The 25,085-nt window shown below is 40.5% G+C and overlaps 4 protein-coding genes, 1 long non-coding RNA gene and 3 other non-coding genes across 10 annotated transcripts; 5 read left to right on the top strand and 3 right to left on the bottom strand.

The window, feature by feature from the left end:
• Positions 1 to 270: 270 nt before the first annotated feature.
• On the bottom strand, positions 271 to 3,736 carry LOC139932082 (apoptosis regulator BAX-like). Of its 2 annotated transcripts, none has more exons than XM_078284668.1 (6): positions 3,462 to 3,736; positions 2,523 to 2,571; positions 2,266 to 2,424; positions 1,992 to 2,127; positions 1,846 to 1,893; positions 271 to 1,727 (listed from the first exon to the last, which is right to left on the bottom strand). In XM_078284668.1, exons 1-6 carry the CDS (start codon positions 3,481 to 3,483, stop codon positions 1,629 to 1,631), a joined length of 513 nt encoding a protein of 170 aa, XP_078140794.1. In that variant the 5' UTR covers positions 3,484 to 3,736; the 3' UTR covers positions 271 to 1,628. The 2 variants fall into 2 exon arrangements, with proteins under 2 accessions (XP_078140794.1, XP_078140795.1); XM_078284669.1 differs by having other exon boundaries at positions 1,992 to 2,070; positions 2,296 to 2,424.
• LOC144539486 (uncharacterized) lies at positions 1,279 to 16,251 on the top strand. The gene is made up of 3 exons (XR_013504985.1): positions 1,279 to 1,399; positions 6,543 to 6,690; positions 16,169 to 16,251. It is a non-coding gene; the product is annotated as an uncharacterized LOC144539486 (long non-coding RNA).
• On the bottom strand, positions 6,300 to 9,272 carry LOC139932035 (apoptosis regulator BAX-like). Its single transcript, XM_071925704.2, has 5 exons — positions 9,245 to 9,272; positions 8,306 to 8,354; positions 8,050 to 8,208; positions 7,824 to 7,911; positions 6,300 to 6,930 (listed from the first exon to the last, which is right to left on the bottom strand). The coding sequence occupies exons 1-5, from the start codon at positions 9,264 to 9,266 to the stop codon at positions 6,832 to 6,834; spliced, it is 417 nt and encodes a 138-aa protein (XP_071781805.2). The 5' UTR covers positions 9,267 to 9,272; the 3' UTR covers positions 6,300 to 6,831.
• baxa (BCL2 associated X, apoptosis regulator a) lies at positions 14,539 to 17,920 on the bottom strand. Of its 2 annotated transcripts, none has more exons than XM_071925771.2 (6): positions 17,854 to 17,920; positions 17,286 to 17,334; positions 17,031 to 17,189; positions 16,754 to 16,889; positions 16,550 to 16,654; positions 14,539 to 16,430 (listed from the first exon to the last, which is right to left on the bottom strand). In XM_071925771.2, exons 1-6 carry the CDS (start codon positions 17,882 to 17,884, stop codon positions 16,332 to 16,334), a joined length of 579 nt encoding a protein of 192 aa, XP_071781872.1. In that variant the 5' UTR covers positions 17,885 to 17,920; the 3' UTR covers positions 14,539 to 16,331. The 2 variants fall into 2 exon arrangements, with proteins under 2 accessions (XP_071781872.1, XP_071781873.1); XM_071925772.2 differs by having other exon boundaries at positions 17,863 to 17,893.
• A 373-nt stretch (positions 17,921 to 18,293) lies between these two features.
• Positions 18,294 to 20,424, top strand: rps11 (ribosomal protein S11). The gene is made up of 5 exons (XM_071925717.2): positions 18,294 to 18,337; positions 18,878 to 19,018; positions 19,264 to 19,339; positions 19,678 to 19,807; positions 20,223 to 20,424. The coding sequence occupies exons 1-5, from the start codon at positions 18,323 to 18,325 to the stop codon at positions 20,344 to 20,346; spliced, it is 486 nt and encodes a 161-aa protein (XP_071781818.1). The 5' UTR covers positions 18,294 to 18,322; the 3' UTR covers positions 20,347 to 20,424.
• LOC139932096 (small nucleolar RNA SNORD35) lies at positions 19,094 to 19,177 on the top strand. The gene has a single exon (XR_011785535.1). It is a non-coding gene; the product is annotated as a small nucleolar RNA SNORD35 (small nucleolar RNA).
• LOC139932098 (small nucleolar RNA SNORD35) lies at positions 19,414 to 19,497 on the top strand. The gene has a single exon (XR_011785537.1). It is a non-coding gene; the product is annotated as a small nucleolar RNA SNORD35 (small nucleolar RNA).
• On the top strand, positions 20,022 to 20,105 carry LOC139932097 (small nucleolar RNA SNORD35). The gene has a single exon (XR_011785536.1). It is a non-coding gene; the product is annotated as a small nucleolar RNA SNORD35 (small nucleolar RNA).
• Positions 20,425 to 25,085: the final 4,661 nt, after the last annotated feature.

Below are 25,085 nucleotides of genomic sequence, written 5' to 3'. Positions count from 1 at the left end.
TATAAATTCAGTAGCGTAATCTATGAATACTTCAACTGTTTGTGAGCAAAATCCCCAAATCAAAATCATGCTTGTTTCTGAATAATACAAGAATCACCTGTTTTTCAGGTTTATCTGATGTTTTTCAGCTAATAACTGATTCATTTTTTGTAATGACATTACTGTAAACCTGTTAAATATAATACTCATTCTTTAACTGTGATAATGCAGATTTGATAATAAGTCTTAAAAAAAATAATTTCCATATTACAAAATACAATGTTGCAATAAAAGGATTTTAAGGGAGACTGGAAACAAATTTTAGCTTTACAAATGTGAAAATTAGAGAATATCAAAGTGATTTCATAGTAAAAACAAACACCAAGGCACTGGCAAACAAGAAAATGTATAAAAAGCATTTTGTTGTGTAGGTAAGATTGTAGTTTGAACAATTCACTTAAAAATACAGTACTTGGACACCCCGGTGGTTCACCGAGTACAGCGCGTACCATATAAGGCTCAGTCCTTCCCGCAGCGACCCGGGTTCGAATCCAGCCCGCGGTCATTTGCTGCATGTCCTCCCCTCTCTCCCTCTCCCATACCTTCCTGTCTCTCTCTCACCAACTCTGTCAAATAAAATGCCTAAAATAAATCTTTAAAAAAAAAAAATACAGTACTTTGAACATATGCCTAGAGTGAGGTAAGCATCTGTGAGCGATGCACAGTGATTTCTGTTTCTGTAGTGCAACATGTCTTTTAAAGACCCCATGAAATGTAATTCAGAGCTCAGCTGATGTGTGGCTCTGATTCAAAAAGATTATATATACATACATACAGTATATAGACCTCTGGGAGTTGAACAGTGGGAATGCACATAAGTTGGTGACCATGCAGGTAAAAAGCCCAATGGCAGCAACTCATTAAATGGTGTGTGAGATGGGAATAAAAAAAACAAAAACAAAACAAAACAAGCAGTGATGAAACATGATTGTAGTCAAGCGCATTCTATCACCACATTTACTGTATCTTACCGATGTGCCTTATTGCATCATGCTGATTAGTTTGTATGCACATTACTTTGGAAACAAGTCTCTAGTAAATTGATATACAACTACAGCAGGTTGAGCAGAATATATACTGGAAGGTGGAAAGATTATTTCAGGTTGTTTGAGCACAAATATATCTCATCTTGTTGGTTTACCTGATGGTTGAGTACTCCAAAAAGTCATTTTTCTACTTACTGGAGTCCTTAAAGTCTGACCACCCTCAACAAACACTTCCAATGCCAGCAGATCATTACAGATTTACACAAGTGAACACTCAGACACATAAAAAGCATACTCTAGCATACAGAAACCATGATGAGACGGATGGAGAGAAAGGGAAACTGGAAAAAGCAGAGTCTTGAGCAAAAAGAAAAGTGCAATGAAAATAATTCACAGAAGAAACTCCAGTGCATCTCAACTCAGGGGTAAGCTGAGAGAAAAAAATATATTTATCAGTCCATATACCCTTCAACAATTCTAGCGACAACAAAGTATTCAGTGACTTGTTTGACATGAATGGGAGGTGCAAACGAACAGTAGTTGTTTGCATCCAAATTCAAGTTCTTCCAGTCCAACTCTCTTTCTCTTCCTCCTGTCTGCTCTTCAATCCCCCGCAGTGACCAGAAAAGTGGTGAGAACACCAGCTGAGAAAATTCCCAACGTCTGCCAAGTGGAACTGTCGAAGTGAGAACGAATTCTCTTCTAAAAATCAGAAACGACAGACAGATGTTAACAACTGTCATCACAGCCGAAAGTGAAATCTTAATTGCTAATAGATGATGTGATTGAACTGTAGCCTATCTTTCAGTTGGTTTCTTACCCAGCCACCTTGCTCCCTGACCCAGTTGACAATTTGATTCACCACAGCCTAAGAAGGGGTGAGTGGGAGAAGCGTCAGATTTTGGGGTTATGTTTTTCAATAATCACGTTTTGGGGGGACAGGTACAACGGGGCTGCTTCACTCACTTTGTTACCCAACCGACCGGCAAAGTAGAAGAGTACAACCATCCTGCCCCAGTTGAATTTTCCATCAGAAAAGATCTCAGTGGCAACTCTCATGAAAACCTCCTTTGTTGGATGGAGTGAAGAATCATTTATCATCCTGGGGAAAACATAGGAAAGGTAGATCAATTCAATTCCCAATTAGCAACAGAATAATTGCACAGAATGACTGGTAAAACATTGGAATTCATCATTCTTTTGGCCTGAAAGTTGATGAAAATCCAACACAGTCAGATACCTTTGGAGCTCTTCATTTCCATCCAGCTCATTTCCAATATCCTCCAGGCACTTGGCAAGCTTCTTGTGGTTTGGGTCACACAGCTCTCCTCCACCCAGCTGTGCCCGGGTCGCTACAGCATTGCTGTCCCCATGCCGACGAACCCGCTCAAAGATGAAACTGTACACAGGTGGAGACAGACATAGATATATAGTAACTAATAATTACTGTATCTTTGCACAGGTCAATAAGGAGCGGGCGACTGTATAAATACTTACTCCTTTAGCAAAGCAGTTCCCACTTCCAGTATCTGATCTTCGCCATTCCCTGAAAGACAAAGGTTAAGATGTCAGTGTTCACATCATTCTAATCTTGACGGCTGACACAGATGTTCACAAACCACCTGGTAACAGCGATTAAAGTACACAAAGTCAGCAGAATATTCACTCTGTATTAATTAGCTTAAGTTAGATAATGTTGTGGTTAGAAAACAATAGTCAGCTACAAAGTTGGGGAAACTGACTGATGCCGACTTCTTCAAGGTAAAACCATAGAATTAGAATTGATAGACCAGTCATTCCTATTCAAATTTACACTCTTGAATGGTCATTTGGCTGGCACACATACAATGGCGGCCATAGGATGATTGATAATGTTGTCAGGGAGGTCGGTGTTGTTTTAGTGTATGAGACTCAAAAAGATGATGTGTTACCATGGCAACGGCATGTTTGGACGAGTGTCAGTTGTGAGGAACATTCTAACTTTCTGAGTCTCATGTTCTGTCCACACATGAAATAATGATAAGTATGACAACATTATCAAACATGCTACGGAGGAGGTGTACCAAAGGAAACCATGAGACACGAAGAAGTGTAATTTCCATCCATTTAAGTTGCGTGGGTGAAACGCTAACGTTAGCTCTGCTGACTCGAGATCTGTTTCTGTCTGTCTGACGCTTATTTATCTCCAGTCCTGCAGCAGCCACCGCTATCTGCGGCCACAAAAGTACCAGGAAATACCGCTTCATACCAACTTCATTTATGTTTTGGACTTTGAACGGCGTAGATAGCGGTGGCAAATGCTAATGTGTAGCTATAGCTAACGTCAGTTGATCTAAAGTTAATATTAACAAGCCAAGCAAACAATAACCAAAAATTGATGTCAATGTCACAATCAGGTCAATTTTATAATATTGCTATTGCTGACACCAGACTCACCTCCTCCCGTTGGCAATGCCATCTTTAAGATGCGTTCCGCTGGTTCGAATTAACAGAAAAGTAGAAGGGCACTCGGAAAGCGCAGACCTCCGCCAAGGTTCCTGCTATTATTGCTTGTTCGTCGGATCCGGATCCGCTCCAAAATTTAATAGGTTCTTCCTTAGCCCATGCTACACCCTTCCACGAAGTTTCATGAAAATCGGGCCAGTAGTTTTTCCGTAATCCTGCTAGGCAGACAAACAAACAGACAAACAAACAAATGGCACCGAAAACATAACCTCCTTGGCGGAGGTAATAAGACTTCCGGTTTGGCCGTTTAGCCTTCAAAATAAAAGCGCGAGATTTCAAACATATAAATACTGTTGTAAACTAATTACTTTGTATTTAATCTTCAAATTCAATACGTGAGCACCCATATTAATGTTTGATGTCAAAATAATAATTTAAAAAATGCCATAATATGTGCCATTTTTAACTATAAACGCTGCATATATTCCACTTCCTGACATTTTCTGACTAAATTGTACACTGTACAGTTTACCTTTATTTGTAAGTGCACAAGTTAAATGTCAAAACACTCCAGCATACCTGTACTTTCACTACAAAGTAACATTTAGGTCCAAGCCATTTAAAAAAAAGTCATGACAGGCCCTCAAAGTCAGCCATACTAACACTGTGACATTTGTAGAATAAAGTAGACACTGTACAGTTTAACTTTATTTGTATGTGCACAAGTTCTATGTCAAAACACTCCTACAGACCTGTACTTTCACTACAAACTAACATTTAGGTCCAAGCTGTTTTAGAAAAGACAGGTCCTCAAAGTCAGCCATACTAACACTGTGACATTTGTAGGATAAAGTGGACAGTGTACAGAAATAACACTGAAAGTCCCATCATTGTCCATTTCTCAGCATAATGATCAACTTGATTTGATAGAACCACTGTTAACTTGGTTGAATGCATGCAGTGTTCAAACAATTGTTAAAGCCAAACATATTGACAGCTGTGAAAAACACACGCTCACCCTGGAGATCACAAAGTTCCACCTGTGGTCGGACTCTATAAGCGTGTACATACCTCGATTCAGTCCTGTCAGTTTAAGTTAGTTGTGAGAAACGGGATCACAGAAATACAAGAACTGACAGATGCCCTATGCTTGGCACTACATTGAGTCCTGCAGATGATGTAACCAGGGGCAAGACTCTGCTGGTGCACGGGAGAGTCGCTGGGCACACAGATCACCCTTTCCACACACATTTACAGTATGTTTCCTGGCCACAGCATCAACAGACTCGCCACCACCAGATCCCCAGGTCTATCAGCATTATAGCGGCCGGATGCCATGGTGAGGTACCTTCACGGGGCAATGGAGAAGGTCCCTCAGTAAAGGAGTATAGGTCTGCAGAGCATAACATCGAGAAGAAGAAAGCTTCGCAGTAGAAATTCAGTGCCTGGTCGTGTGAAAACCTGCAGCTTCAGCTTTGACGCTCAGCTACTGGTCATTTGCGTAGGCAGCAGGCTACATCACTGCAAAGAGACAGAGCCAGATGTGATCCACGCTGACATTCTGGACCCCAGTCAGCCAGTAACAAAGATCTACACCTCTTGCTTGTAACTTAAGTCATTAAACGACATAAACTACATTGCAGAGTGTTATGATACATTATTGTTAAAATCATTCATTAGTTAACTCACAATCCACAGGATGACGCTGAACATGATTCCCTGTAATCAGTTTGATAATTCCTCTGTAGTACTGTAGTCCGATTACTTTTTCTCCCAAATCCATTACAGTATATGAAGTCAAATTGAATTTACCATTTAGAATAGCATAATCTGACGAAAATTACTTTAAAACTGTGTAGACTGTGTGCAAAATCCCCAAATCAATATCATGCTCATGTCTCTGAATAATACAAGAAATAATCACCTGTTTTTCATGTTTATCTTATGTTTTTCAGTTAAGTGATAATTTTTTTTGTAATGAGATTACTGTAAGACTGTTAAATATAATTCTCATTCCTTCACTGTGATGATGCAGATTTGTTAGGAAGTTAGGAAGTCTTAAAAATGTTTTATTTCCATATTACAACATACAATGTCACTGCAAAAAGATTTTCAGGGAGACTGGAAACAAATTTTAGCCTTACAAATGTGATAGAAAAGGTGAAAATTAGAGATTATCAAAGTGATTTCATAGTAAAAAAAAACAAAAAAACACCAAGGCACTGACAAACAAAAAAAATGTATAAACAGCTTTTTGCTGTGTAGGTAAGATTGTAGTTTGAATAACTCACTTAAAAATACAGTACTTTGAACATATGCCTAGAGTGAGGTAAGCATCTGTGAGCGATGCACAGTGCTTTCTGTTTCTGTAGTGCAACATGTCTTTCAAAGACCACATGAAATGCAATTCAGAGCTCAGTTGATGTGTGGCTCTGATTCAAAAAAATTATATATACATATATACAGTATATAGACCTCTGGGAGTTGAACATTAAGTTGGTTACCATGCAGGTAAAAAGCCCAGTGGCAGCAACTCATTAAATGGTGTGTGATATGGGAAAAAATAAAATGAACAAAAAACCCCATAAACAAGCAGTGATGAAACAAGATTGTAGTCATGTGCATTCTATCACCACATTTACTATATCTTTCTAATGCGCCTCTTTTTAATCATGGTGATTACTTTGTATGCACATTGCTTTGGAAACAAGTCTGTAGTGTGGTACCTAAAGATTTCTGAGGGGTGTCAATCAAACTGATATACAACTACAGCAGGTTGAGCAGAGTACTGGAAGGTGGAAAGATTATTTCAGGTTGTTTGAGCACAAATATATCTCATCTTGTTGCTTTACCTGATGGTTGAGTACTCCAAAAAGTCATTTTTCTACTTCATGGGGTCTTTAAAGTCTGACCACCCTCAACAAACACTTCCAATGCCAGCAGATCATTACAGATTTACACAAGTGAACACTCAGACACATAAAAAGCATACTCTAGCATACAGAAACCATGATGAGACAAATGGAGAGAATGAGAACCTGGAAAAAGCAGAGAATCAAGCAAAAAGAAAAGTGCAATGAAAATAATTCACAGAAGAAACTCTAGTGCATCTCAACTCAGGGGTAAGTTGAGAGAAAAAAATATATTTATCAGTCCATATACCCTTCAACAATTCTGGCGGCAAAAAAGTATTCAGTGACTTGTTTGACATGAATGGGAGGTGCAAACGAACAGTGGTTCTTCCAGTCCAACTCTGCCATAACTTGTCTCTTCTGTCCTCAGAATGTTCCTTCATGTTGTCCTCGTTCCTATCCCCATTTCCCTCCCTCGCAGCTCTTCCCATCTTCCTCCTGTCTGCTCTTCAATCCTCCTCAGTGACCAGGAAAGTGGTGAGAACACCAGCTAAGAAAACTCCCAATGTCTGCCAAGTGGAAGTGTTGAAGTGAGAACAAATTCTCTCCTAAAAATCATGAACGTCAGACACAGATGTTAACAAGTGTCATCACAGCCGAGAGTGAAATCTTAAGGCCCCGTGTCCACCAAAGAGCGCTGGTGCTGTTTCTACATGATTTCCTATGGAAAAGTTGCGCTTTCAGCGCTTACGACTAGGGGTGAACGATTTTGAAAAAATATCTAATTGTGATTATTTTGACTGATATTGCAATTGCGATATGATTTGCGATATTAGAGGGAATGATAATTTTTACATCATTATTTTCATTTTCATTGAAAAACGTATTAAAATGATTATGGTTTGGTTTTTGCGGGGATCTGTACCAAACAAAGATGTTTTCTTAAGTCTGTAGAATATGATGTGTAGGCCAGGACATCTCTGCAGCACGACAATATTTAATTTAAAATGATATTTTGATACACATTTCACCTTTAACAAATATTGCGCCTCCTGCGATTTGAAAATTGCAGTAGGCCATATTGTGATTTCGATAAAATTTCGATTAATTGTTCAGCCCTACTTACGACCCAAAACAGGTACCTCACCTCTCTTTAACACTCAGCACCGTGAGAGCTGGACCTGTTCTCAAGTTGAAACTATTTCAACTTTGTCTGAAGCACACCACTCATCAATGTCACTTCAGAGTTCTACCAACCAGGGGCGGGACCAAGAGCCAGCATCCTGCCGTTTTGTAGCTAGTGTTAGCTAGGCTAACGTTTATCATAGCAACAACACCCGGAGACGTCTTCTCAGCTCCCCGCTCCAGCGCTCACCTGGCGCTGCCAAAGCGCTTAGCACCAGCGCTTCAAGCGCTCAAGAGGTCGCTTGGTGGACACGGCCCGTAACTGCTAATAGATTATGTGTTTGAACTGTAGCCTGTCTTTCAGTTGGTTTCTTACCCAGCCACCTTGCTCCCTGATCCAGTTCTCAATGGCAAGTTGTATGAAACTTTCCTTTTTTGGATTGAGTGCAGAATTGTTTATCATCCTGGGGAAAACATAGGAAAGGTAGATCAATTCAATTCCCAATTAGCAACAGAATAATTGCACAGAACGACTGGTACAACATTGGAATTCATAATTCTTTCGGCCTGAAAGTTGATGAAAATCCAACACAGTCAGATACCTTTGGAGCTCTTCATTTCCATCCAGCTCATTTGCAATATCCTCCAGGCACTTGGCAAGCTTCTTGTGGTTTGGGTCACACAGCTCTCCTCCACCCAGCTGTGCCCGGGTCGCTACAGCATTGCTGTCCCCATGCCGACGAACCCGCTCAAAGATGAAACTGTACACAGGTGGAGACAGACATAGATATATAGTAACTAATAATTACTGTATCTTTGCACAGGCAATAAGGGGCGGGCGACTGTATAAATACTTACTCCTTTAGCAAAGCAGCTCCCACTTCCAGTATCTGATCTTCGCCATTCCCTGAAAGACAAAGGTTAAGATGTCAGTGTTCACATCATTCTAATCTTGACGGCTGACACAGATGTTCACAAACCACCTGGTAACAGCGATTAAAGTACACAAAGTCAGCAGAATATTCACTCTGTATTAATTAGCTTAAGTTAGATAATGTTGTGGTTAGAAAACAATAGTCAGCTACAAAGTTGGGGAAACTGACTGATGCCGACCTCTTCAAGGTAAAACCATATAATTAGAATTGATAGACCAGTCATTCCTATTCAAATGTACACTCTTGAATGGTCATTTGGCTGGCACACATACAATGGCGGCCATAGGATGATTGATAATGTTGTCAGGGAGGTCGGTGTTGTTTTAGTGTATGAGACTCAAAAAGATGATGCGTTACCATGGCAACGGCATGTTTGGACGAGTGTCAGTTGTGAGGAACATTCTAACTTTCTGAGTCTCATGTTCTGTCCACACATGAAATAATGATAATTATGACAACATTATCAAACATGCTACGGAGGAGGTGTACCAAAGGAAACCATGAGACACGAAGAAGTGTAATTTCCATCCATTTAAGTTGCGTGGGTGAAACGCTAACGTTAGCTCTGCTGACTCGAGATCGGTTTCTGTCTGTCTGACGCTTATTGATCTCCACTCCTGCAGCAGCCACCGCTATCTGCGGCCACAAAAGTACCAGGAAATACCGCTTCATACCAACTTCATTTATGTTTTGGACTTTGAACGGCGTAGATAGCGGTGGCAAATGCTAATGTGTAGCTATAGCTAACGTCAGTTGATCTAAAGTTAATATTAACAAGCCAAGCAAACAATAACCAAAAATTGATGTCAATGTCACAATCAGGTCAATTTTATAATATTGCTATTGCTGACACCAGACTCACCTCCTCCCGTTGGCGATGCCATCTTTAAGATGCGTTCCGCTGGTTCGAATTAACAGAAAATATGACTTCCGGTTTGGCCGTTTAGCCTTCAAAATAAAAGCGCGAGATTTCAAACATATAAATACTGTTGTAAACTAATTACTTTGTATTTAATCTTCAAATTCAATACGTGAGCACCCATATTAATGTTTGATGTCAAAATAATAATTTAAAAAATGCCATAATATGTGCCATTTTTAACTATAAACGCTGCATATATTCCACTTCCTGACATTTTCTGACTAAATTGTACACTGTACAGTTTACCTTTATTTGTAAGTGCACAAGTTATATGGCAAAACACTCCTACAGACTTGTACTTTCACTACAAACTAACATTTAGGTCCAAGCTGTTTTAGAAAAGTCATGACAGGTCCTCAAAGTCAGCCATGCTAACACTGTGACATTTGTAGAATAAAGTGGACACTGTACAGAAATAACACTGAAAGTCCCATCATTGTCCATGTCTCAGCATAATGATCCACTTGATTTGATAGAACCACTGTTAACTTGGTTGAATGCATGCGGTGCTCAAACAATTGTTAAAACCAAACATATTGACAGCTGTGAAAAACACATGTATGGCATGTGGTTCAGCATCAGTGAGACAAACATCTTGGATTACTTGCCCTGATATTTTAACCCTTCATGTGTCCTGTGTAGGTGATGGTTGCTTGGTACTAAGAGATTCTGTATTTCCGTCTGAAGTAGTTGAAATTCCTGTAGGTGAAAACTGAAAAAAGAAGTACAGGTTGTGCTCACTCATTTGTCACAGTGGTTATGAGGCTTCACAAGGGCACTTTTGGTCATATTTATTTTTTGACCACGTTGTTGTGAAAACAGATGATTGCCGCATATCAGTCATATCAACAGCACGTGCAAATCAGGCAGACCAACATACAGCAGAACAGCATCAAGGAGTCTATTACACAGCTGTTCTACAGAGAAAAAAGCCCATGTAAAAAGTGTGAGCAGGAAAGCACTGACGAGTTATTATCCTGTAATGTAATTCACACACCACACCCCTTACTTCTCCAGATGCAGAGGGGAGAAGATTTCCCAGAAGGTTTCACTCTGCCCTGCTTGTATAACCAAACCAACTATGCTGTATCCAATATCATTGCAGTTTTTGACAAGTCCCCATTTTTGGCATTGTACACATATAATAATCAGATATGGCACATCAAGACAAAGCCATCACAAGCAACAATAAGTTATTCCTTTCACTTTATGAAGAAATTGCTGACTAAAGCAAGCTTCTTTCTTGTGTCATATGAGAAAACCCAGAGTATAAAATTGCTCAGCTTTCAAGAACAGGAACAAAATCACAGATGTACAGACAGATGCAAAAAGCAGAAAAAACAACCAGAACCATACCAAAGCCAGTGAGCAGCTTAACAAAGAACCTAACTCAAGAGGACTTTGATCATGTATAGAAGGGTGGATGGCTGAATGACAGCGCAATTGAAGAGTATAATAACCTCTTGCTCTCAAATGTTAAAGACGAGGCTGCACATATTTGTTATCCTACTTTTGTGAGCCAAAAGTTGAGGAGCCTTTGGTGTGATGACGTCAGTGTTCTACCTGAAGTTCCAGAACCACCAGAAAATTGGTGGAACTTTGAGTTGGTGATATTGCCAGTTATTGTAAAATCCCAGTGGGGAAACATAGTTGTAGATTTCACCAAGAAAAGAGAGTATGGTAACAGCATAGTATTAGATGTTGAAATTATGGATTCACTGTTGCAGTATGAGAAGGAGCTAGTAAAGGTGTTTCATTCACTACAAAGATTCCTAACATTGCAGTACTTTGCACTGAATGGCAGAGGTGTAGGTATTGTGTTTCATTTTGAACATTATCATCACTGTCCCACCTTCCCCAACAAACTGCTGGCAGCAGTTGTGGTATTTTCACTTGTTTGTACTCCAAAGCTGTTCTGTTCGGTGTGAGCCTGAACACCTTCACTCAGAGTGAAAAGTGAAAGTGTGTCATGTATGAGTTGTCAGGGCGAAAGTTACTTCTGTGATTACATAGTGGAAAAAAGTGTAGATGTGTCTTGGTCCTGGTTGAACACATCAGCTCCCTCTGCCGCTTTGCTTGACAATGTTCTCCAGGAGCAGAAACACAAGATTCTTTTAGGTAGTTTGTCCAAGAGTAATGAGTTTACATACATCCATATTTTTTTGTCACTTGCAACTATGCTTTATTTATTATATATGTATATATTTCATATCTAATTTGTCACATTTCTTTTTTTCAGTCATACCTGCCATTGAAACCAGTAAATAAAAATTTTACAGTGTGAAAAAAACTTGAGACTATTGTGTGTGTTTCGAATGTGTGTCTTAGACACTTTATTCTACAAATGTCACAGTGTTAGTGTGGCTGACTTTGAGAGCCTGCCATGACTTTTTTTAAACAGCTTGGACCTAAATGTTAGTGTGTAGTGAAAGTACAGGTCTGCAGGAGTGTCTATCTGGCAAGTCTTTCACAACATATACACCTAGGTATTTTACACTGTCTCTGACCTGAATACTATAATGATATTATCATGAGTATCATTAAGACTTAAGAGCTCAAGAGGAATTGGATCTTTGTCTCTAACAGGTATTGCATCATCTGCCAGCTGAGACACTTTAATTTCTTTTTCAGTGATACTATAGGCTAATGCCCTTTAAGTGCGGATATTGGAGAATGTTAATGGATAATAATTCAGTGACTAAAATAAACAGAAAGCAGGAAATAGGGCATCCTTGCCGGACCCCACGCCCAAAATGTACTATAGGTATAGAGAGCCTAAGTCCCTCCCCTTCCGCTGTCCCCCATGGGACCTTATTTCGGAAAAAATATGTACGGTAGTCAACGGCGAGAGACAAATAATTGTTTGATCCCGTTTGAATTGTGCCATGACTTACACATATGATGTTTTGTCAATTTAAAAGATAATTTTGCAAGTCAAGAAAGTCGCAGTTTGTTGTAAAACAGTACAGTAACGTTTAGTTTTGTGTGAAACCGCTCAGTGAACTACATCTCTCGTCTCGCACAATATACGTCACCAACACCAACATGGAACGAAACATAGGAAACACACACAGGCATCGCGTTAACGTTAGCCCCCACTGTACTAAAACTATCCTAAACCAGTTTAAATCCATTCTTACTGTCTACCTTCCAGGTTGTGTATAATACTCCTGCTATCTGAGAGGGACTTAGCTTCAGCGGCTCTGGGTAGCTTGTGGAGAGAGGAAGTTACGTCACTTGCGCGACTTTTGGGTGTGTAGTCTTTCTAATTACGTATTTTTACAGTCTTATAGTTCAACAGTTTTACCACAAACTGCGACTTTCTTGACTTGCAAAATTATCATTTAAATTGACAAAACATCATATGTGTAATTCATGGCACAATTCAAACGGGATCAAACAATTATTTGTCTCTCGCTGTTGACTACCGTACATATTTTTTCCGAAATAAGGTCCCATGGTGGTCCACCGGAAGGGGAGGGACTTAGGCTCTCTATATTTATTTATCATTACTGAACTATTGATGTCAGTAGAGCATTCATTTATTTTTTTGCTTCGCCTGAGGCAGCCTGGAGTTTGGCCGACAGGCTGAGAAAACTGCTCGTGGATGGAGACTTTGAGTTGAGGCAGTGGGCGAGTAACGACCGAGGAGTGATAAGACACCTCACCAGAGAGATTCACTCTGACAGCAGTGAGCTCCTGCTCAAGTACCACTGACCCTCAGAACCCACTTTAGGGCTGCGCTGGATGTGCCAATCCAACACCCTCTGTTACAAGGCTTGTCCACTGGAGACACCACCACCCATTATGAGAGGCATATACAGAGTGCTTGTGAGCCAATACGACACGCTAGGGTTTATTACTCTTCTACAATAAGAGCCAAGTCTTTGTCCAGTACTTGTGGTCAAAGCTGAGGAGTTGGGATGACCCAGTTTCATCAGGACACATTCTTGAAGCCTGGCAGGCCTGGGAGAGTGAAATACTACATCTTAACCAGATCAGTTTGCCCTGTTGCTATGTAAGTTTTGACCTGGATCAACCCAACTGCACTCAGGAAGGTCACATATTTTGTGACGCTTCAGAGCGGGCTCACGACTGTGTTAGGTACCTGACCATGGAAGTTCCTCAGGGGAAACTGGAGGTGGCATTCCTAACGGCCAGATCTAGGGTGGCACCGAACCAACAGCTATCAATGCCATGGCTTGAGCTATGTGCTGCACTGATAGGAGCACAGCTTTCAAGCCTCTTCAGCAAAGAGCTCACCCTGAAGATCACAAAGTTCCACCTGTGGTCGGACTCTATAAGCGTGTACTTACCTCGATTCAGTCCTGTCAGTTTAAGTTAGTCGTGAGAAACGGGATCACAGAAATACAAGAACTGACAGATGCCCTATGCTTGGCACTACATTGAGTCCTGCAGATGATGTAACCAGGGGCAAGACTCTGCTGGTGCACGGGAGAGTCGCTGGGCACACAGACCACCCTTTCCACACACGTTTACAGTATGTTTCCTGGCCACGCATCAACAGACTCGCCACCACCAGATCCCCAGGTCTATCAGCATTATAGCGGCCGGATGCCATGGTGAGGTACCTTCACGGGGCAATGGAGAAGGTCCCTCAGTAAAGGAGTATAGGTCTGCAGAGCATAACATCGAGAAGAAGAAAGCTTCGCAGTAGAAATTCAGTGCCTGGTCGTGTGAAAACCTGCAGCTTCAGCTTTGACGCTCAGCTACTGGTCATTTGCGTAGGCAGCAGGCTACATCACTGCAAAGAGACGGAGCCAGATGTGATCCACGCTGACATTCTGGACCCCAGTCAGCCAGTAACAAAGATCTACACCTCTTGCTTGTAACTAAGTCATTAAACGACATAAACTACATTGCAGTGTTATGATACATTATTGTTAAAATCATTCTATTCATTAGTTAACTCACAATCCACAGGATGACACTAAACATAATTCCCTGTAATCAGTACGATAATTCCTCTGTAGTACTGTAGTCCGATTACTTTTTCTCCCAAATCCATTATATGAAGTCAAATTGAATTTACCATTTAGAATAGCATAATCTGACGAAAATTACTTCAAAGCTGTGTAGACTGTGTGCAAAATCCCCAAATCAATATCATGTTCATATCTCTGAACAATACAAGAAATAATCACCTGTTTTTCATGTTTATCTAAATATAATTCTCATTCCTTCACTGTGATGATGCAGATTTGTTAGGAAGTTAGGAAGTCTTAAAAATGTTTTATTTCCATATTACAACATACAATGTCACTGCAAAAAGATTTTCAGGGAGACTGGAAACAAATTTTAGCCTTACAAATGTGATAGAAAAGGTGAAAATTAGAGATTATCAAAGTGATTTCATAGTAAAAAAAAAACAAAAAAACACCAAGGCACTGACAAACAAGAAAAATGTATAAAAAGCTTTTTGCTGTGTAGGTAAGATTGTAGTTTGAATAACTCACTTAAAAATACAGTACTTTGAACATATGCCTAGAGTGAGGTAAGCATCTGTGAGCGATGCACAGTGCTTTCTGTGTCTGTAGTGCAACATGTCTTTCAAAGACCCCATGAAATGCAATTCAGAGCTCAGTTGATGTGTGGTTCTGTACAGTATATATAGAGGCAGGAGCTCTGTGAGTTGAACAGTGGGAGCGCACATTAAGTGGGTGACCATGCTGGTAGAAAGCCCAACGGCAGCAACTCACTGAATTGCAGTGATGAAACAAGATTGTAGTCCAGCGCTTTCTGATGTGCCTTTTTTCAATCATGCTGATTACTTTGTATGCATATTGCTTTGGAAACAACTCCCCAGTGCCTCAAGCTTTCTGAGGGGTGTCAATCAAATTGTTATCCACCGATTTACTCCAAGTAAATTTTGGGTTGTTGGAGTACAAATGTATTGGAGGAATTCTGTTTTTTTCCATATGTACATGTCATCATCTTGGTTTACCTGATGGATGATCAGGTACTCCAAAAAGTAATTTATCTACATCATGGGGTGTTTAAAGTCTGACCACCCTCAACAAACACGTCCAATGCCAGCAGATTATTACAGATTTACACAAGTGAACACTCACAGACACATGCGAAAATGCATACTCTAGCATACAGATACCATGATGAGATGGATGGAGAGAATGAGAACCTGGAAAAAAAAACAGACTCAAGCAAAAAGAAAAGTGCAATGAAAATGACGCACAGAAGCAACTAGGGCTGGGCGATATGGATGAAATCAATATCACAATAATAAAAGATTTTTTTATATCAATTTACATCACGATATGGCTCACGTATGCAACATCAAGTTAAAGAATCAAATTAATGTCCATCCCATTGAACCGAATGCTAATGCTAGGCGTGATGTCAAACAAAACTGCCATTTTCAAATAATATTCTTTAAAATGTTTCATACCTAATTTTGTTGAGTTTTTAAATACAATTTGCTTGCTATCAATTTAGACAGCAGAATTGTGTGTCATAATATCCCAAAATCACCATATCATCGTGATATGATTCCACTGAAGTCAACAAACGATAATATTGAATTATTGCCCAGCCCTAGAAGAAACTGTGAAGTGCATCTCAACTAATGGGTAAGCTGAGAAAAAAAAAAAAATTTATCAGTCCTTATACCTTTCAACAATTCAGACAGCAACTAAGTATGCAGTGACTTGTTCGTTTGTACCAACTAAAAAATAAATTAAAATGCGAGCCCTGGCCGAGTCTGTCTGTGTCTCTCCACCCCCCTCTGTTGTGCATGTAATCAAGCACTGCTCACATCCTCAGTGGCACAGGGATCATGGGTACGACCGTTCAATCTAATTCCCAATCCTTAGGCAGGAATGGGAGGTGCAAACTAAGAGTGGTTCTTTGCGTCCAAATGCAAGTTCTCCCAGTCCAACTTGTTCACTCTGCCATAACTTGTCTCTTCTGTCCTCATAATGTTCCTTCATGTTCTCCTCGTTCCTATCTCCAATTCTTCCCATCGTCCTCCTCTCTGCTCTTCAACCCCTCACATCTTGCGAATGACCAGAACAGTGGTGAGAACGCCAGCCAAGAAAACTCCCACCGTCTGCCAAGTGGGAGTGCCGAAGTAGGAACGAATGCCCTCCTAAAAAATAATAAACGACAGACACAGATGTTAACAACTGTCGTCACAGCCACCGAGAGTGGAGTCTAAATTGATAATAGATCATGTGTTTGAACTGTATTTTTAAGCTGGCTCCTTACCCAGCCACCTTGCTCCCTGATCCAGTTGATCACGTTTTCACGCAGGTAGTCCATAGTCCAATTGATAATGGTTCTGATGATATCTGGAACTTGGGTCACCACAGCCTGAAAACGGTGAGTGGGAGATGTGTCAGTTTTCGGGTCTATGTTATTCAATAATCAGCCGTATTGGGGGGACAAGTACAACGGGGCTGCTTCACTCACTTTGATGACCAACCGACAGGCAAAGTAGAAGAGTGCAACCACCCTGCCCCAGTTGAATTTTCCATCAGAAAATATCTCAACGGCAACTTTCATGAAAACCTCCTTTGTTGGACTGAGTGCAGAATCGTTTATCATCCTGGGGAAAACATAGGTAGATTGATTAATGTATCCTGTAGCAAACGGGAACAGAATAATTGCACAGGCATGAATGGCGGAACACTGGAATTCATAATTCTTTCGGCCTGAAAGTTGATGAAAATCCAGCACAATCAGATACCTTTGGAGCTGTACATTTCCATCCAGCTCATCTCCAATGTTCTGCAGGCACATGGCAAGCTTCTTGTGGTTTGGGTCACACAGCTCTCCTCCACCCAGCTGTGCCCGGGTCACTACAGCATTGCTGTCCCCATGCCGACGAACCCGCTCAAAGATGAAACTGTACACAGGTGGAGACAGACATAGATATATAGTAACTAATAATTACTGTATCTTTGCACAGGTCAACGAGCGAACTGACTGTATAAATACTTACTCCTTTAGCAAAGCAGTTCCCACTTCCAGTATCTGATCTTTGCCATTCCCTGAAAGACAAAGGTGTTTATAAGATGGCAGTGTTCACGTAATACTAACCCTGACGCAGATGTTCAACATCCACGTCAAACGTAATTACCATACAAAGTCTGCGCGGAATATTCGCAGTGTGTTAATTAGCCAGTTAGATAAGGTTGTGGCTAGATAACGTTAGTTAGCTACCAAGCCCGGGAAACAGACGGAAATCGACATCCTCAAGGTGAAACGCTGTAGTCTGCTGATATATATGTTTCGGTTTTGTTCAGACATGTTAGCCACAGTCAGAGCTGTGTACCTACATAACTTAAGCCAACGACTGTGAAGAAAAAGCAAGTAGAAAAGGCTAACGTTACGCTAACGTTTAGCTATCTTGCTAACATCCGTTCAGCTAACATTATTGTCAGCAAGCAAACAAGCTATAATCACAAAACAAGATTTACTGGTTCAAGTGTCAGATTATCTATGTCTACAATACGGTTGATGTCAGTGTCACGGTCAGTTTAATGTTATAATGTTGCTGTTGCTCGCACCTGAATCACCTCCTCCCGTTGGCGATGCCATCTTGTTAAAAGTCTGTTCTATACTGCTTCCGTATAGTCATGTAATTTGTTTATGGTAACCGAAGGGCGGCTGCAGGTGATTTGCTGATTTACTGATCGTCTTCAAGGCTGATTGGCTTACATCAGTTATGCGCAGTGAGCTCATGAGTGTTTTGTAGATCAGGTCTGCGCAGCGCGACCCCACTCAGGTCGAAGGAGAAAGTTTTTTTGTGAGAAAGTGGGCTGCACATAAACACCGCATACTTGAGATAATGTGTTAGAAACTGATAAGATACTTCAACAAACAACACAGATGAGCGATTTGTGTAAAATATATGTGTAATATTATGTGCGAGGATTTTCTTGAGCCTCGCCCTTTCATAAACGTCATTTCCCGTAGCTCCTCGTCTTCCGTCCGTCGCGCGCATGCACAGGCCTCTTTACGACTCGGCTGGCAAAGATGGCGGATGCACAAGTATGTTCGGGAAAACGGCGTGGTGAATTTAAATTGCTATTTGTACCTTTTAACAACGTATTTGCCATCGTATACTAAGCCTGTACCCTTATGTTAGCAACATAGTCGGTACCGAGCCATTTCCAGCCACTTTCAGGCCTTCACGTTTGAAAATTGCAGTCGCCGTTTTGCGTACCCGCGTGTAATGCAGCTGAGCCTTCTCCAAGCCGAGCTAGCTAGAATGCTAAGTAGTTTAGCCTGCTATACGTTAGCATTCATACCAACTACTAGGTCTTCAGTTCCCCCCTGGATGTAATTGCCACTACCCCCAGCACCCAGCACAACAATTATTTTGTAATTTAGCTGTTATTTCAGCGAAGAATGGTCGAAGTTAAGTTTTTCCTCACATTTGGCAATCGTCGCTCTTGACGAATTCGCCAGGCCGGGCAACGCCGATACAAACTAGTCATATCAGAGTTTATCCCAATAATGAAGGAAGTTGAGTGGTTCTTGAGTAGCAACACATGAACTTGCTGACCTGTCTTATGTTTTGTCTCGCAGACCGAGAGGGCTTACCAGAAACAGCCCACCATCTTCCAGAACAAGAAGCGTGTTCTGGTCCCTGAAGGTGGCAAGGAGGTGAAGGAGAAGCTCCCTCGTTACCACAAGAGTGTTGGGCTCGGCTTCAAAACCCCAAGAGAGGTAACTTGAAATGATCCAGAAACTGTTGAATTAATTTAAAGCTCTTAACCTCTTGATTTCTAGCTTTCTGTAAGCTGCAAATGATGCTTTTCTCACGATGGTCTTCCAAGCCTGCTGGGTTCTGACGACAATGCCTTTTGGCAAAACTGATGCAGTCTAATATAATGTGTGCCCTGACTTCACTGTTGGAAAATATGTATAGAATGATGGAAGTTATACATTTAATATTGTCCTGTTTTCACCAGGCTATTGACGGCACTTACATTGACAAGAAATGCCCCTTCACCGGAAATGTCTCCATCCGTGGCCGTATCCTCTCTGGTCAGTTTGCAAGACTTTTAAGCACATTTAACACAAGCTCAGAATTGACTCCTTCCTCTAACTTGTCGCTGGTCTGCAAATGATGTTTTTCTCACGATGGTCTTCCAAGCCTTCTTGGTTTTGACGACAATGCCTAATGGCAACGCTGATGTATTCCAGTGACAATCTCTATGATACAGTTTAAAGCAGTTTTCTAAATCTCCTCTCCAATGTTTTGATGACGGGGGTTTGAGTGCGTTCCATACTGTCATGCAGCTTGAGGCACAGAAAGCTGTTGCACGCTGTACTCCAGTATTTGAGCTGTGATTCTAACTTTCTGTTCTGTGTCTGATCTGAAGGTGTGGTGACCAAAATGAAGATGCAGAGGACCATCGTTATCAGACGCGACTACTTGCATTACATCCGCAAGTACAACCGCTTTGAGAAGAGGCACAAGAACCTGTCTGTTCATCTGTCACCTGCCTTCAGGTACAAGGCTTCCCCCATTCTGTCCTTTTTTTTTTTTCAGAGTTACTACAGTCATGGAAAACCTGAAGTTCCACACTTTAAAATTGTGGAAAAGTAAATTCATTTCTTCAGTAAATGTGCAGCTAACCCGTTTAATACATCTCAACATCAGTCTTTCTAGTTATGAGATTATTTTTGTGATTGGTTTTCCAAGTATAGCAACTTGATATTTTGCTGCAAGTGATGTTTTTCTCACGATGGTCTTCCAAGCTCAAAAGGCTTTGACGACACTGCCTTATGGCAATACTGATGCAGCTTAGATTTACACCCATTGTCCAAGCATATCTACAGAATATTAACTTAGTCACACTAAATATTCTCAGACAGAAGTCCCTATTTTGTTGGTTCCCGTCTGATTACTGTCTTTTCTGTGCAGAGACGTCACGGTTGGCGACATTGTGACCGTCGGAGAGTGCCGACCACTCAGCAAGACTGTGAGGTTCAACGTCCTCAAAGTGACAAAGGCTGCTGGAGCCAAGAAGCAGTTCCAGAAGTTTTAGGTGTGAGGTGACTGTGGGCAGGAAGGCTGCAGCTGGCTGACTTGTTTCACTGTCAAAATAAAGAAAACATTGTCTAAATGCCTTTTCTGCCACTTGTCTTTCTTCAGTCTTAAACAATGAAATGTCATCCCCTTTGATTTTCAGGGTTGTATCATAAAAGTGTGACATCTGATTTGTTTTTTTCTTTTTTCCTCAGGTTTGGCTAATAAGAGCAATATTCCACCTTTTCTGCTAATCCATAGCATTAAACTGATTTGATGATACACTGCAGTATTTACATTTGGTGAAAGATGCAGTAATGTATAATCCTGATTGAAGCACTTTTAAGGGGAGGTTTCCATTGTATGGTGCCATTTAGATGCCGTTTGGTTGTAGATGATTTTCAGTCATGTTTATGAACATTACCGGTTTGTGTGAACATGTCATAAAATCTGTTATGATCTAGATAAATCTTCTGCCTTTTTATATGACAAATACTTTCTCCTGGCTTATTGAGAAGGCCATCACTTAAATCTACAATACAAAATTTCTGAAGGAACGTTCCTTTATACCATGATCCAGAGTGAATGGCACAAATCTTGAGTTGGTGAGTTATTTGGTAGAAATCTGATGTGGCAGAAAAGCCACGTGGGCTGTGGTTCTCAATCTCTGTCCTCAGACCCAGAGTGCTGCTGGTTTTCTATTCTACCAGGGAGCTAATTGCAGTAAATTACATTCACCTGGCAGCCCAGTGGTAAACCGGTCTCTGATTAGACAGCCAGAATGAAAAGCAGCGGGACATTCGGTCCTGAGGACCAGGATTAAGAACCCTGGGCTAGACCAAACTATTATTTAGGCGACTCAGCCAGAATGTTTCAAGTTGTCCAAAACTCTACAGAAGTTATTCAACATTTCTTGTTGTATGTTACACTTGTTTCAAGTTTTCTTAGTCACTCCTGTCCATTTTGCTTATTGGCTTTAATAGTAAAAAGACAGAACAGAAATTGCAGCCAATGTATTTTCACATACAAGTGGGAACATGATAATCTACTTTCTCTTTGAAATCTCAGGAACTGCAGTCAAAAGCCATTCCTTAGTGAAAGTATTTGCTCAAGTTTTGGTTTTTTGAATTTCCAACACCCTGGAATTCCATCAACATTTTCTGGAGGGGCCTGCTGTCAGCATTATTGACAACAAGACTGAATTGGAACAACTTTCAATGGAAAATACTGTTCAAAACCTGTAACAACAGCCTAAATATGACATGAATAATACAGAATGTTGAACAAATATATACCGCAAATACAAAACAGGAGATCTCAAGACAGAAAATCCAAAATAATTGCATTGCAACAACATATGCCAAAAGTCGAGGGGTGCACATACCTGGAGCGTGACTGTATTTGTGGTACCAGCCCATCACAAAAAGCCCACCACACCTTCTGAGGGCTCAACTATCCGTTTTGACTTCCGAGAGCCAGCATCCTCTACCTACTCCCAGAAATGATCAATAAACAATAATCCTCAAAATCAGCGTCATGAGTCTCAACACAATACGAAACCAAACCCCTGAATGTTATCCCTGAAATGTCCTTAATTTCTCATTACATAAACATTAAGTATCCATTAAAAAGAATATAGCTTTAAAAAAGTAAGGTTAGTAGATTTAGGTATTCATGGGTTGATTTATCCCTTTATGCATGGTTTACAGGGTTTTTAATAAGACTCCCTGAATTTTACATGAAATTAGAAAGGAGTCAAAGATTAAGGGATGTTTAGTGGGTTTTGATGGGGTCTCCTCCATTAATAACTCCCTTTAAGGGGATTTTGCATGAATTAAGGGGTGAATTAAGGATTACTGGTTTGTAGAGACAAAGCGGTGTTGGGACAACACTAACTGGTACCTGCTTTGGAGCTCAGAAACTAAAATGTACCTCTGTGCAATGAAGGGCTGTCTTGAAATGATCCATTCAGCACAGGAGAAACCTAGCTGCACTGTGTATTAGACAATGTTATGATTGGTTCTTATGTAATGAAACGGGTAAAATTCCAAAACGTCATATATCCATTTTTGGAAAACCTGAAATCCAACAATAATTTCTTCAAAAACACAGAAGATTCTATCTTTAAAACGCAGCCAGTTTATACTCACTCACTCACCCTGAAAGTTAGCGTAGATAACTGGTGAATGTTGCCTGTCTTATGGTGCTGTAGATTTATGACGGTGTAGCCTGATGTTTTCTATTGTACTCATTTGTATGGTAGTATATCATTCTGTTAAACTCTGAATTAGGTCTCTGTATGAATGTTCACCTTGGATTATGGCACAAGGGATAGTAACATCATATCCTGTGTATTGATAAATGCAGTAGTACTAAATGCAATACTAGTGACTAGTATTGGAGCAATAGTGATACATCACAGAAAAATAGGACATAAAAAAAGAATTGACCAAATGGGAATTAAATCTGCAACCAACAATTCCAGCACTCGGGCAGACCCACAATGCATCAGCAGGATGTGCAAAATAGCAGCAGTAGTATCAGCTGCAGAACTTACTGTGATATAAAGACAATGAGATTTGTGCTTTATGAAAAAGGTCAAGCATTTATATGCATATGCAATCTTTAACAATGAAAGGAATATGAGAGTAGGTGATAGACAACTATATGTGGAAAATTACAACATACTTTATATACAGGGTGTGAAAAAATGTGCTCATATTCACATTAATGGATCATAGGGGACCATAGTACATAATGTTGGATGGATATCACATTTTGGAATAACACTCAAATTATAAAAAATTGCATTGAATTATAGCAGCCAATGATGTGGGATTTTTTGAGCTATTACAATACAACAGCGCCTCCTTATGGTTCATAACAGTGTTCACATTACACAACTGTGGCCAGCAGAGGGCGACAAATACCTTTCATCCTGGTAGGCAGACAAGACATCCAACTTTCATCTAACTGCAGACCTATCTATCTATCTATCTATCTATCTATCTATCTATCTATCTATCTATCTATCTGTGTCTGTCTGTCTGTCTGTATGTAGTATTTTTGAGTCTTTTTTTAAATATTAAAATTAGCTTTATTTTATTGTAGTGTTAACAGCTCTGAACCACAGAAAACCCCTGCCTGATAAAATCCTACTGAATGCTCTCACAGTTCAACTCTACATCCCTCTGAATGAATAATTTATGGAGCAGCTACAGATCTTCTTCACACTGGTTGGTATGCCCCTTTAAAAATCTTAACCCATAACTTACAATTGACATGAGGTAATACCACTGAATGTGCAACATGTCAACCTCTGATGTCAACCAATAAAAAGCCTGGGCTGTCATGGAGTTTGGATGCTGAACAGGCGTACTGGAACTGGTTAGAAAGTTCACTTTTCTGTTATAGCTCGTCCAATCCTGGAATCCTTTTTTTCTGGTCTGGGTTTTCTAATAGCAACACAAGGCTAATTTCATCTTTGCACCAGTGTAAGTCAATGGAACAAAGACAGTCTTAGAGCTCAGAGGATTTTGGGCAACCCAATTAGTGAAACCAAAGAAATGCACAATGCAGGATCTTATCAGCATCTATTATTTCAGCTTTGAATAACCTGGGAACCTACAAGCACACAGTCGTGATTCACCAGTGGTGAATGAATCCTCATCTTGAAATGTAATGAACTAAACTGAAGTTCTAACCAAAGTGATGTGTTCCACTCTTCATGTAAGCAGCAGAGGCTTAAATAACTTTGCTGAAGCAGGTTGAATGGACCTGATCCCCACAGGAGTTTAAATCTGCAGGATCATGTTTTGTCACAATTCTATTCCAGTTTGGATTGTGGTCCGTTAGATATGGTGATCAGGTATTAAAGTGAGTAGGAGAACTGAAAAACAAAGAAAAACAAGCTACTATTTTAAAAATAGCTCACCAAATAGATCGGCATACACTAAGTTGAAGTTGCATCAAATAAGATACACTTGTGCTTGATAGCCTGTGCCATTTTTACAAATACGTTTCTTTTGACTAGCTCTTATATAATACAAATAGCAAGCAAGTTAATGATTGGATCATCATTTGCCCACTGATTCCTGGCCATTGAGACCCACTCAGCAAATACAATTGCAAACGTTAATATAGTCAAACATTCATGGATGAATTGTTGTACTTTTCATTGTGGTGTTCTAATTTAACTGGCGTGACTGGGGGTCTGCATCCCTCCCATGACACTATAGCCATCAGAAGCCATGGCTTGTTTATCACCTCCTTCCATTGTATGACGAGGCTGTTATGCTCAATAGTGTCTGAGATCCAGACAAACACATGCGTAAATGTATGCTCAACAGGCATGGATCTCAGTGTAAACATGGCCTGTATGCATCAGCTGAGTCATTTGCATGTGTCCTTATTTCTGCTGGACAAGATGACAGCTTTTCTGTATGGGAATCGGCGAGCCCCTCCCTCCCTCCCTCCCTCCCTCAGTCGGCTTCTGTCTGCTGGGCCGCCACGGCCTTGGCGTCACCATTAACATAATGATGCTGTAGATGTTTCTTTCCCAGTGCCCCAGTGAATGTGGACCATATGGTGGTGACGTGAAGGGGAGAAAGTGGTTTATGTGAGCTCAGCCGTCTGAGTAGACTCATCGTTTAATGATTACCAGACCGCCCACCGCTGACTCGCAGGTTTTGCTTTGAAATGACCAATCAAGATTTGAGTTCTCATGAAGAACTGTAGCATTTCCCTCAGTGGGGGTGT

The sequence above is a fragment of the Centroberyx gerrardi genome, chromosome 7, assembly GCF_048128805.1.
Source record: "Centroberyx gerrardi isolate f3 chromosome 7, fCenGer3.hap1.cur.20231027, whole genome shotgun sequence".
NCBI lineage: Eukaryota > Metazoa > Chordata > Actinopteri > Beryciformes > Berycidae > Centroberyx > Centroberyx gerrardi.
The sequence above is the reverse complement of the archived record's forward strand: the minus strand, read 5'-3'. Positions and strand labels throughout refer to the sequence as shown.

Bases quoted from the DNA above. Each gene is read 5' to 3' on its own strand.
- rps11 (XM_071925717.2), top strand. The intron at 19,340-19,677 runs GTCAGTTTGCAA...TCTGATCTGAAG, and splicing joins CCGTGGCCGTATCCTCTCTG to GTGTGGTGACCAAAATGAAG. The intron at 19,808-20,222 runs GTACAAGGCTTC...TTTTCTGTGCAG, and splicing joins CATCTGTCACCTGCCTTCAG to AGACGTCACGGTTGGCGACA.
- baxa (XM_071925771.2), bottom strand. From the start codon at position 17,884: ATGGCATCGCCAACGGGAGGAGGTGATTCAG. The intron at 17,190-17,285 runs GTAAGTATTTAT...ACCTGTGTACAG, and splicing joins GGAACTGCTTTGCTAAAGGA to TTTCATCTTTGAGCGGGTTC. The intron at 16,655-16,753 runs GTGAGTGAAGCA...CACCGTTTTCAG, and splicing joins CCTGTCGGTTGGTCATCAAA to GCTGTGGTGACCCAAGTTCC.
- LOC139932082 (XM_078284668.1), bottom strand. From the start codon at position 3,483: ATGGCATTGCCAACGGGAGGAG. The intron at 2,128-2,265 runs GTATCTGACTGT...TGTTTTCCCCAG, and splicing joins GGAAATGAAGAGCTCCAAAG to GATGATAAATGATTCTTCAC. The intron at 1,894-1,991 runs GTGAGTGAAGCA...ACCCCTTCTTAG, and splicing joins CCGGTCGGTTGGGTAACAAA to GCTGTGGTGAATCAAATTGT.
- LOC139932035 (XM_071925704.2), bottom strand. From the start codon at position 9,266: ATGGCATCGCCAACGGGAGGAG. The intron at 7,912-8,049 runs GTATCTGACTGT...TGTTTTCCCCAG, and splicing joins GGAAATGAAGAGCTCCAAAG to GATGATAAACAATTCTGCAC. The intron at 6,931-7,823 runs GTAAGAAACCAA...CATGATTTTTAG, and splicing joins TCAGGGAGCAAGGTGGCTGG to GAGAGAATTTGTTCTCACTT.